Here is a 12,881-nt window from a genome sequence, read left to right on the forward strand (position 1 = left end):
GGCAGGCGGCGAGCCCCTCCAAACACTGAGGGACACATCTTTCATTGGCTGGTGCAATGGCTGCTTTTGTTTGTTTTATTGTGCCCTCAAAAATAAGGACACCATTTTTCCTAAAGGTCATAAACATCCCCAAAATTAATCCTCCAATATGACACTGACACCAAAGGACCACTCTAAACTTGTTAAAGCTATAAGTGTCTGTTTAACTGTGATATTTCATTAGGTGAGGTTCACATAATTCAAAGGCATAGAAGCAGTATCCATATAGACTCAACTTAAGCTCCATCCATTATCAACATGAATGCATAATCCTGCTCTGAGGCCTATAATGACTGCAGTGTGTAAGTTACATACATTTCCTTTTATGCTGCAGTTGTTTGAAATGAACTTCAAATAGCTTGGTTGAGGAATGTGTAGAATCCCAGGCTGCCGTCCAGTGTGGACGCTGTTTATGGAAGAGAGTTTGGAGGGTGGAGAGAGAGAGGGGGGGGGGGGGGGGGGGGGTCTTCTCAATTAGGAGGATAAGCTGCTGCTCCGGAGCAGCCCTTTCGAGCCATGTTTGGAGCTGTTTGGTGGGATCCACACACAGCGCTGGATAGCTTCTCTTCTCTCCTCTCTGCCATTTGTTGACAAAGCAGAAGTCAAATGGTGTTACGTAACGGGCCTTTCTGTCCGTCCATAGTACAGCAGAGCGTGTGATGAGAGCTCTTTTGTGTGAACATGGCTCATTTTTAAGGCGGCCTCTGACTATTGCACAGAGACCCCCTGTATGAAATACATCATTGGAACCACCCCACCTTTGTTTGGTTTTCAGAGAGGGCAGAAAGAGAGAATCCGGAGCCTGATTCAGATAAACTGATTGTTGCTGCTAATACAAAATGATTGGATTCACTGGATAAGATATTGAACTCATAAAACAACTCAGGGAGAAATTCATTTTCATTAAGAAATGTACTTTATATAGACCAATATGTTAGATATCATACAGTTTGTTTTTCCCAAATCTGATAAGCTGAAAGTCATAATCATAGATACATAAAAAAGACTTATTATTATTATTTATTTATAACTTTTATTGTGATTCAGTAGTTTAATAATGCTTGCATTAAATCCTTTCTTTATTTAAGTGATAATCCGAACACATCTCCCTGCTATTCAGAAAGTGCAGTCAGTCTTTCAGCTTCACTTTAAGTTAATTTAAAAGGGACATTTGTGGGGAAGTTTTTCATTTGTGTAATTTTTTCCACTATTTTTTAAAAATGTATACATATAGGCACAAATATCAGCTGTTATACAACAAGACTAATAGTCTTTAGCGACGCTAGCCGCTCTGTGAGGCTGTTCTTAGCCACAACAGTGCTTCTTATCGTAGCATTGTGTTTCAAATGTTCATCGTCTTTGGTTTCGTATATTAGCAACATTTGAATTGTCTGAAATATGCTTACCAACACCTCTAAAGCTCATGAATTAACATTTTCTACTCATTTGTTTAATCTATATACAAACCGAAGTTGTGTTTTTGAGGGGAATCTGGCTAGCTGTTCCCAGTCTACATGCTAAGCTAAGCTAACTCTCCCTCCATAGTTAATGCAGAGATATGGTGGCATCGCTTTTCTTTGATGCGAATAAGCATGTGACCGTATGATGAACTTATGAACTTTTCATAATTTCCACGACTTTCTTTAACACAAAATATCAATTTTATGAATCAAAACATGTTATTTATGTATTACTATCAATCAAGACCAAAAATAGTTGTTAGTTCCATTCCCAAAATATTTCAAACTGTAGTATTTACATACCATCCTCATGCCCTCTTACAGTTCTTATCACTGTTGAAAGACTAGTAACAAAGACACTTAACTACTCATTAACATGTAAGTAATAGTAGTCATTGCAATCGTTCATCATGTTGACTGAGGTATTAAAATCGTACGGGCGGTTCGAATCATCCGGTAGTGAATTCCATCCGTCCTCCAGTGGCCTGTCTGTCTCTCCTCTACTGGCCCTGCAGGAGTATTTTCAGGGAGGGGGGGTAGGGGGTGGGGGGTTTATGTGGTGGTCTGCACAGTTGTTGAGTGGGTGCTACATTCCCAGGTGGCATGTGGTGACAGGTCCATCTGGGCACGCCTGTTGTATAAAACAAACAGACCCCCTGTATAGTGAGGGTCAAGGTCAAAGCTGGGACCGTCCCACCAAGATAGGACCCTCAAAGCTTAGCCAGACATCTCAGGAGGCTTCAGAGGGACCTGATGTACGTGGACTGTGAGTTTCCCCCTCCGGGACTTGCGGTGCTCATCATCAAGTAGGTAATACATCTCTCTCTGGGATGTTCACAGCCTTGTGGGAGTAGCTTGTTTTGGAAAGGTATTTTAGTTATACCCGAGAGCTTCAGTTCAGTTGGAGATTTATGTATCTGCAGTATGTGTGTGTGTGTGTGAGTGTTTTTGTGTCACGTACCAGTATTACACTACACAAACGGGATGAATCATCTGGACTTTTTTGCTTGTAGATAATCACACAGGTTGGAGTTGCGAGGGTGTTTCATTCGCTGTGATTTCCTGGAAGCCTCAGTGAACTTTTCAGTGCATGAATAACTCCTGTACTTTTAGAAATGGTTCTGCGCAGCATTAAAGTTGCTGAAGTTTGTGAGTTTTCGGTCTCTAGAAATGATCAGAAGAAGTCAAAGCTGAGGAGGACAGTACTTCGCTTACACATTCTTCATTTTTAAGTAAAAGGAGAAACAAACAGTTGCTTGATTCCAGTTTTTGTCTGCTACCATGATAAGACTGCTTGTCTAATCTAACAGAGTCACACCTCATTTTTTCATCAGAAATCTAAAAATTCTCCTCTTTGACTCAGCTCACCAAGAATCCCTTTTGGAGAACATTAACTGAAAGGTTTAAACCCGGTTACTTTACAACCTTTTGGCCTTTCGCTTGACCTCACTATCTGATGAACTTTGAATTCCCCACTTTATCATCAAATCCCTTTGTTTTTGCAAGAGATCAGATAAAATTGACCCCATTTGAAAGTGGATAGCTCTATTAGCCTCCTCGATTATAAGTGGTGATTGGGCATTCAGGTAAATTGGAGTTTAACAAGCGTTTAGCTGATAAAATCTCTTCTTATTTTTCTGTTTGTCTTGGCACGATGACTGCTGGCCTCTCTCTCACAGGCTGGATGGATGGCGTTCTTTGCCCGGGTCTGCGCTGAAGCATCTCTTCCTAAAAAGGCCAAGGGTGATCTCTGCTCTCGTGTGTTTATACAGCGAACTGAACACTGCAAACCGTCATCTTCCCATTATCTATCATATGTGAGAGGTTCAGATACTCCCACGTCATTAAGCTGTATATTCACTGTCTTGGGGTTCATATGAGGATACGGCGGAAGTAGCGTTGAGATCAGTGTAAGCACTTCTCAAAGGAATGTTAGTTAATGGTTTTGGAAATGAGATCATGGATGCATCACGTCTCCCGGACACAGGGGGTCAGGAAGCGAGTTGATTTTATTAAAGAAAGAGGGGAAATAAACACACAGAGTTCTGATGCTCGGGGACAGCTCAGCTCCAAGACTGGAAGATGTTTAAAAGGTTTTCGCTTCTTGTCCCCGTGAGACTTCGTTGGAATCGCTCCCATTTTCCCTCATCCATTTAGGCCTATTTGTAGAGGTTTCCAGCTGGAACATCAGTCCCCTGCCTGTTCTGCAGGTTGGCTTGTTTACTGCAATGTGTGAACACGGCGCGCGCACACACACACACACAGTCCCACATAAATTATTAGAGAAATAGCAAAGCTAAGAATTCAAATGCAGTTTAAGACTAACATCCTAGAATACAGTCCAGATGGATTTGGTTGGCTGAAACCACTGTTTGTATTTGTGTACATGTATGCATGAGTGACTGAGTGCCTCTGTGTGTGTGTTTGTGTCTCGACTCAATCAGTCCTTTTCTTGGCATTTTAAATGGGGATGTCTCTTAAATCAGTTGTGCTGGCTGAGCACAATGGGAGGCCCAGCACAGCAATGGGAAGTGTTTCACAGCTACTTTTCTGGTGGCCTTGGTGTTGCTTCTGCATGCTCCACTGATGCAGCTCAGATTAACATATGTTTGTTCTCTCTCTCACACCCCCACCCTCCCTTCTTTCTCTTAAAGGGGAACGTAGATAAGATTCAGAATTTATATCGCTGGTCAAAGGCATGCCAAACTTCGTCACAAAATTCAAAGAAGTGAAGGCATCCAAAGTGCCAGCAGAAGTAATGTGTGTCACGCTCTTAACGAATGGGAGGTTAATGGAAAAAGCAGCTATTTAACTGATTTCGTCACCATCTTGAGCATGTGTTTTAGTTCATTTTACACATAGAAGCTGTTGACATCCACTTTTCATTGTTTTTGGATGGTATTCTGTCATACCCGGCATGAGTAATAGTGATATTGGACTGTAAGGACACAGTTAACAGATTGTTCTGGTCTGTGCTGCCTTTCACTCCCTCTGCTGTAAGTTTTAATATCAGTGAGATTCGTTTTTGTAGCACCAGGATTAGATAGCACTGAAAAAACATCATTCCATACAGTATGTCAGAAACATGAAAGATTATTACTTTTTAAAACCCTTTCTTGCTGTGTGAAGAACACAACTATCAGAATCTAAAATCTTTACCTCTGATACATCATGATGATAGATCATGATTTCATTAGCTGTATGTAGTTCCCAGTAGCAGCTGTTGATTGCGTAGGTGCCAGTATTCGCAAGAGTTACAGCAAAACAAGTGTTTTCTGGAAAATCTCTGTATGTGTGATAATGTTCCATTAGTGCTCACAGCCTTTTATATCGAAATACACCACAGACCGCAAGCCGTCACTGCAATAAACCACTGGTCTGGTTACCAAACTTACCCTGGGTCTCGAGCCTGGGAAAAGAAGAAGTTAGAGCTATTTTCGCTATCAGGATATAGATGAAATTTACAACAATTTAAAATCCGCTGTGTGCTTTCAGGGATTTTGCTAAGAAAAGCTTAAACCTAAAGAAAGCATTGCATTCAATCTCATTGTCTTTGTCAATTATCAATCGTGATCTAACTGTGATATTTGATTGTCTTTGCTGGATTTCGTCACTGTACCAATCAGCCTTCTTGTATTTCTGCAGACTGATGGTTAATAAATGATACATCACATTAATTTGCTGTATATACACTTCCCAGATATGAGTTCTGTTCATTAACTTCACTGTGGTGAATATCTGTCCTTCCTCTGTTTCTGTTTCAGGTCTGTCCAGCAGAGGGCAGCGTGAGACCGAGCGTCAGTAAGTCTCCTCTCTATCTGACTTAACAGAATAATTAAGTTAAAGTACTGTTGATGCTTAATAGTCACAAAGCAGGCTGTTTAAAAGATGAGAGCTTATGAAACACAAAGACAGTCAAGTCATGTGTAGACACTTTAATTTAAAGCTGTTCTAAGTACAAAATGTGGAAGGATTCTGCTTGCGTTTTGTCTTCCTACATTTTACTTGATGATGTGGTGGTTTTTTCCATTACTAATTATAAACTAATGTAGAAAAAACACATTTCTGACCACACACCAAAATGTCCTTTTTGTGTGTGTGTGTGCTGAAATCCTGTCAGGTCCTCGATCGGTCTGCACTGTCAAGATCACGCCTCTGTCAACCATGAAAGGATCTCCTGACCTGATTCCCTCCGCAGGTGACGTCTTCCTCATCATCATCAATTTTTCATTACCTACAACTGGGTTACACCTCATACGCATAAAGAAAACTTAGGAGAATGCTTTTAAAATTCATTTGTTTACGATGTGGCATCACTTTATCAACCTGCGTAAAAAAAAAAAAAGAGAGAGACTTAAAGGATAGCTGCTCCACTTTCAGCTCTGACAGTGCGATGATGGCAATTAGTTTTACAGGGCGGCAGGATGTTAATTTGTCGGCCTGATTTAGATGATACAGTTCTATTCTGGTCATTTGGATCATGAGGTAGCAGTGATGTGGATTCCCAGAAGCTCTGAAGCAGGAGCGCACTTGAGAGTGTAAGATTGCTACTGTATGTCTCGAACAATGAGGAGCTCTGGAAGTGAAAACGTTGTTTTTGAATGCTTTTTCAGATCTGGACCCCAGCAGAGTGTGCAAAGGGAAAGGAGTCGTAACCCTGCGGGCCACCCTCGTCCACATAGACGATGAGGACAGCATCGGTGAAGAGCCAAACGTCATCACAACGCCAAGTGAGTCAGAGCGAATGCCGCAGCTGTTTCACAATAACTCTCCACATGATGAAAAAATATTTGGAGGGCAGTAATAGTTGCACGGCCGTGTGAAAGAGGGACACATCACTGTGGAATCTGGACTGAGGATTTGAATGTTGCTGTAATTTAAAAAGCATTTCATCATGATCTCAAGTTGTAAAAATTCTTTACATGCCTCTCGGTGGTCTGTTTTGATGTCACAGTTATATAACGTATCAGGTTTTGAAGTGTATGCTCAGTTGCCAGGCACACTCAGAGTGGTGATAAAGGGCGATTGCTCATATTTTCATGTGCGTGTCAAAGAGCTCTTTTGTTGCAGCCTGCCCACACTGCACTTTGGAGCAGGGGGCCTTGACTGTGGGCTTGTTTGTTACGTAGAGCACATTGGAACCGGACTGGAGGCTGGCCAAGGCTTTTGGGGAGATGCTTTAATTGTTGTTGAGCCTGAATACAAAGGCCATTGGAACAAACGGCCTTTGCTGCTCACTGAATAGGTGCTTTGTCCTGATGACAAAGTTCACAGATTGTGGGAGAATCTTTTTTTTTTCTTTCTTTCCTGGAAATATTAACATCTCTGCGCATGAAAATCACCAAGGAAAGCATTTAAGCCCAGCGAAGTGAAATGGAGATTTATTTGATCGGTAGTCAGCTGTTTTCTGTTTTTCTGTTATAAGTTAATTGGTATACTGTACATTTTAGAATCATCCTCAGTGTTTTTAATCTTGCTGCACTGGCTGCTCTGGACTCTTCTTAGGTGGCTGGACAAGCCAGATTAATGGAGACAGCTCTAAAGCAGGATTGGCTGAGGGAGGCAGCAACATCACAGCTGATTTACCTCCTGTAAACAACACTCAGTGCCAGGTACGTTTACATCCACCTCATTTAACACAGGATCTTTGTTTGCCTCTCTGCAGTTTGACAATTAAAAGAACTCTGTGATCTCTTTATTTTTGGGGCCATTTGATTTGAGACATTTGATTTAAGATATATTTTGTTTTTTTTATTTTTAACTCTTTAACAATGTATTTTCTTACTTTCAGGCCAACTCACCAGAAAGCATAAAAGAAAATCAGGCTCCAGCCTCCACTAGTGTCCAGTACTGTTTCACACCATCCTCCGTCTATCCCTGCACTAGCACAGTTAACCCCACCATAGTCCTGCTGCAGCACAACAGAGGTGAGCACACCTGTCTGTCAGTAGTAGACGACGGGTATCAAGACAAGTTTCCAAAAGCTTTCAAGTTTGTCATGAACATGCTTTTATATGTGTGCTTGTATGCCTTATGGTACTTTTAACAGCAGGGGGTCAAACTGTGTGTTGTCTGTAATCCATTAGTATTGTCTTGCCTTCTCTGTGTTACACATAACCAGTGCTGTCACACTTTTGCTTCATTGCTTTGTCACATTTCACTGTTCTGTCCTTGTCTGTCTTTCTCCCACAACAGAGCAGCAAAAGCATCTTTCTCATTTGAAAGGTATGCTCTGGGGTCTTTGTATGTCAAACAAATATTTGTAATTTATTTTTCAATTCTTAAATCACCAAAAGCAGTTCCAAATTTATAACAACTCAACTGAAGCATCTTTCACTCCCACCCTCCCCTGCCATGACTGTTGACAGCATGAATGTGTTTGCCACAAGCCTCGTGAAGTAAAAGAGTCCATTCTCATGCATCAATGTGTTCAAAACATTTCAAACAATCAGTTGTTGAAAGAGAATGTATCAGACTATACAGAGAAATAATGGTTATGTAATTCATTTTTTGGTTGGACCGCAACAGCAGGGCCTGCCCTATATACACGAATGTCTCTCCATCACTGAGTCACTCACTGACTGAGAGACGAAGTTGCACCATTCGTTAGCGAAGTCAGCCAAAGGCTGCCTAAGCTTGGGACAGCAAAGTATCGCAGAATGCATTTCACACTAACTGGCAGCAGTGGGGGAGATTTGGTGGAGCCAAAAGCGGTCTTAATTTTCACTGTAGGACTATTGATATGTCAATTTATTAAGTTTTGATATTTTTTCAGGCACGAAAGTAAAAATTCCCAATATATGGTCAGTTTATCCAAATAACGACCTTTTGGAAATTTGCTCCAATGTTTTCGGAGATGTGAGGAGCTGCTGGCTGGGTGAGACCGGCCTGTCGTCTCAGCTGATGGCAGCTTGACCCCTGATATGATCAGCCGGTCAGCATGTCATCATCCTGGGGAGAATATTATACCGATGAGCTGAAATGTGCATCTCTTTGGTGATTTACCACCAGCTTTAATGTCTCTGTAGCATTTCGATATCTTCTTCTTCTTCTTCTTCTTCTTCTTCTTCTTCTTCTTCTTCTTCTTCTTCTTCTTCTTCTTCTTCTTCTTCTTCTTCTTCTTCTTCTTCTTCTTCTTCTTCTTCTTCTTCTTCTTCTTCTTCTTCTTCTTCTTCTTCTTCTTCTTCTTCTTCTTCTTCCACATCTGACACCTGACACATCTGATTCACCTGAATTAGGAAAAAAGAAAGAAGAGAGGAGAACACAATAATCATAAAAGAGTATAATTACAATATTATGGCTATATTGTAACATTTTGGATGAAATACACTGTCATGTCATTTGGCAAAAAGTCACGCACAAAGCACAATATAATTATGTATACTTGTACAATAAAACAACTTTTTTTGTTTTGCACATCACAAAAAATCACTTTGTGTCATAAAATTGTATTTCATGCATTAAATATTTGCTAGAGCTGCTACAGTTAAAGTGGTCCTGCTTATCATTCTGCTCCATTTTCTTTATTATGACACTCAATATACATTATGAAACAACAAGTAAAAATTGGCCAAGCTGAGCTGTAAAACAAAAAGCTAAATCTTGACAAGCTGCCATTTCATAGCAGAGAATATAAATGTGTGCCAAAAAAATGGAGCTCATACTGTATTATACAATACCGCATAGTGTCCATATATTCTCTATGTATACTATGTCCGCATTTTATTTATTTATTGTTTACCAAGTCTGACATACACTAACAGTTCTTTGTGTTTCATTATCATTATGTGTTCATATTATGCTACTTTTGGACATGCACCAGTACAACCGACTTTTTTCACATCAGACATTTTAACATCATAGCAGGAGAAGCACAGGTGGAGCTAATGACGTTAATCATGGCTCAGTTCAATCCAAGTGCCCCAGTAAGCAATGGCAGTGAAACAGCACACACAGTAAAAAGACAGTACAAGGACAGCAGAACTGCCAAAACTAAATTTTGTTGTTAATTACAGTGGTACACCTGTGTTTTCCTGTTATGACATGTCAAAATCTTTGCTGTGAAAAGGTCTGTTCTCTTCTCCATTTATTGTATGCAGCCCTCTTCATCTGTATAACTAAAACTGTTCCAAGTTTTTTCTGACATTTCTCAAAGAGTTTTCTCCAGTTTATAGATTGTTGATGATTTTTCGTGTCTTGTGTTGTAGACCCAACCCCAGAAAGGGACAAAAGCCCTGATCCAGGAAGACACTCGGTTAGTCCGGTCCCGGACATGGATGGGAAGAGGCTGCGACTATCGCTGCACTCCCCTGTCCTCAGTCCTATCAACAAGCCCATTGTTCCTGTACGGGTGAGCAACAAAACCTTCTGCTGAAGAAAGACTTGATATACTAGAAATGCAAATGTTTAGTGGGTGTTTGGTTCACATGATACATGGGTCTTTGATGTTGCAGTAGAACAGTAATGAGAAAAAGATGGATTTATAATATGGTATTCATGTTAAATGAATTAGAACATTAAAGTATTTCTAACATAATTTCTGGTGTATTTGCATCCTAATTTCAGAACACTGAAAAGTCCAAAGACTGGTACAAGACCATGTTCAAACAGATACACAGAATACCTGGTAAGAGAGAGTTTATCATCATTTCCGCTCTTTGTATGTCTGATGTGTTTCTCTGTTTGTTTGTCGGTGTTTCTGAATGTGTCAGTATGTTATGTCACGTTATGCTCTGTCTCTCCATCACTGTGCTCAGAGGCTATTGAGGAAAACCCTTATCGCCCCACCTACATTTTCCCTGACAACTATGACATTCAGATGAAATCAAAAGGTATCCGAAGGCGGTATCTCCGCTCCCGTCGGCTTTACTAATCTGCGGCCATCATGGGCCCTTTCAAATACTTACAGCTGTGTTTCATCTGTTCTACCTGGCCATGTGGCTAGTGCTAAGTATTTGAAAGGATATAAATCTTTTTTCGGACGACCATTCCATATCACAGTGCAGCTGTTTCCATAAATATTGAATACACTGCAAGTTTCGTGCAGATTTCCTGATGTAACGAATTTGCTGTTCTGAGGATATTTTGAAGGTCAGCAGGCTGTTGGAAGTTAATGAACTCATGTATCAAGCACCAAAAATCAATAAATACATTATACTCTGCTGAACAACAAATAAATATATGCTGTGCTTTCCTTCAACTCAGTTTTTTTTAACATGGGTGAATAATAGACCCGTATTTTGAGCTTTTAGTAGCACCAAATGCTAGTTTTTCAATTGCATAAATATATTGTAGTTAATGTGGTAAAAAAAAAAAAAGATGTGGCCTTTAAAATGTTAAACATGCTCAACTTTAAACAGGTTTACAGATAAAGCCCAGTTTTACAGTGATGATGAAATGCTGGCAAGGATGATGCACGAAGCCTTGTAGTGTCATTTTACTTTTACTTAAATTATAACAACTTATTCATGGCTTTTTCTCCTTTTGCTGTAAACCATTATTATTATGCCTAATATTAATTTTCAATAGTATATTATAACCTGATGATAGAGCATGTACTCTTTAACCCACTGTTAATGGGATGTAGTGTTGTGTTGTAGCCACTAGGTGCTGCTGCAGCCCTTTGCACTTTATAGACTGTGCTGCCCTGAAGTAGCCTCTCAGGCTTTGCACAACCCTAGGGCTGTGTGCTGCTTCTAACAAGCTTCTTTTGGATTTTAGTTGTCATCAGTAAAGTTAAGGTTATGATTTTTGGTGTTCTAGTGTAGGAGGAGAGGAAAAAGCTGCCTTACTGTAGCTCTTACTTGGCTTGTTTCTCAGTCCCAGCTTGACATGATTACATCCATGTGCAGTTGAGACTGATTTTGCTTTACACAAAATATACAGTTTATGCAAAAGTCCTGCTGAATGTGGCGGCTATGGCCATTGCATTAATTATACAGAGCCTTGATGCTCATTGATGCTTGGATCCCTTTTTAGCTCAGTATTGCTTCCTGTAAAGTGCTTTGATTTGACACACTTTGATTGGGTTTGCTAAGCCTGTGATACTTGGCCTAATGGAAGGTGTAAGGCAGCAGGGGGAAACATAGAAAAGGAGTGTTTTCATTGCCTTCTGAATAATTTAGTATTGTGCTGGATGCATTAGTGCAAAAAAAACAAAAAACTGAAGGTAGATAAAAATGATAATAAACGGCTTTTGATTGTGTTCTGTTCCTCTTTCAGATGACGGTCCAAACCCTTACGGCTACTTTGAAGATGGTGAGTTTGGGAATTGGAAATATAATACATATCATTTGGGAATATTACTGCAGCTGTGCATCATCGTGTTGGTGTCTGTTCTCAGTTAAAGGAGTCCCACGCTCAAAAAGTGACGCTGAGGTCGATTCGAGAGGCCGGTCGATGCCGGTGCCAACACGATCCTCTTCCCTCAAACCTCCTGCCAAAAGGTCAGCAACACCCGAGATGACATTCACTTTGATATTTCACACAAAAGCACAGTACTTTTCTTGTTTGCAGCTTAGAATACTTCAAACAAAGATTTAAAAATGACGTAACTTATAGCATCAATATAACTGACTATAGAAACCCTATTTCTGTTCATTTCTTTAACAGGCTGTAATGGTAGATCATTAAAAACAGTGTTCTCTCAGTTTCACTTTAATGTCACACTACCGGAAAAAAAGTCAGTTTGTATTGGTCTTTATTTAAATACAGCACAGTGTCATATGACTGTTAACACAGCAGAGCAGAAAAGATAATCCTGCTTCCTGAATTTGTGAATATGAAGAAATTCTGTTTCCAGCAGCTTCAAATACCGTGTCCTCCAGTTTTTACGCAATGTGTGATTAGTCTTCCACCCCTCCACACACACACACACACATACATGTCATCACTGACATAGACTGATCTACTCCCAGAGAAATGAGTGATAGAGTGATGAAGGAGGACAGGTGATGGAGGATAAACTGTTGCCTCACAGAGCTGCTGATGACATGTCGAGGGCTGACCTTCCTCCTTCTTCAGCAGTTATGTGTGGAGGGGGGTGGCTTCCTAAACACGTCTTTGCCCACTTCTGAGAAATGCTGCCTGATGTTCCTGATGCTCAAAAGGCAGTTCATTAAAGAAAAGGTGCTTTTTAGTGTGGATAAAAAATGTTCTATTGGGTGTTTCTTATTTGAAGAGTAATTCTGGAGTTGGCTGTCTATTAAGGAATTCTCCCAGGAAATGCTGCGCTCTGTTTTGTGTTACTGGGTCCAATCATGTTTATCTGATTGAATTTGGCTCGACCGTGAATTGGATTTTCTGTCATATCATCATTAGAGGAAGAGAAGGGAAGAGGGAAGGAGAGAGCGAGGATAATGAGGCGGGCGTCATGTTTAGATT

At 40.4% G+C, this 12,881-nt stretch overlaps 1 protein-coding gene across 1 annotated transcript in view; it reads left to right on the forward strand.

Moving 5' to 3' along the window:
- LOC133991523 (sorbin and SH3 domain-containing protein 1) overlaps positions 1 to 12,881 on the forward strand; it is a 40,276-nt gene that overhangs the window by 4,839 nt on the left and 22,556 nt on the right. Inside the window, exons 2-11 of the mRNA XM_062429974.1 lie at positions 5,264 to 5,300; positions 5,620 to 5,697; positions 6,113 to 6,229; positions 7,005 to 7,111; positions 7,291 to 7,426; positions 9,707 to 9,849; positions 10,065 to 10,125; positions 10,256 to 10,330; positions 11,721 to 11,756; positions 11,842 to 11,944. Coding sequence (XP_062285958.1) covers positions 5,664 to 5,697; positions 6,113 to 6,229; positions 7,005 to 7,111; positions 7,291 to 7,426; positions 9,707 to 9,849; positions 10,065 to 10,125; positions 10,256 to 10,330; positions 11,721 to 11,756; positions 11,842 to 11,944 — 812 coding nt within the window. The 5' untranslated portion in view covers positions 5,264 to 5,300; positions 5,620 to 5,663. The remainder of the gene's footprint in view (positions 1 to 5,263; positions 5,301 to 5,619; positions 5,698 to 6,112; positions 6,230 to 7,004; positions 7,112 to 7,290; positions 7,427 to 9,706; positions 9,850 to 10,064; positions 10,126 to 10,255; positions 10,331 to 11,720; positions 11,757 to 11,841; positions 11,945 to 12,881) is intronic.

This window comes from Scomber scombrus, chromosome 12 (assembly GCF_963691925.1).
Source record: "Scomber scombrus chromosome 12, fScoSco1.1, whole genome shotgun sequence".
In the NCBI taxonomy this organism is placed as follows: Eukaryota; Metazoa; Chordata; class Actinopteri; order Scombriformes; family Scombridae; genus Scomber; species Scomber scombrus.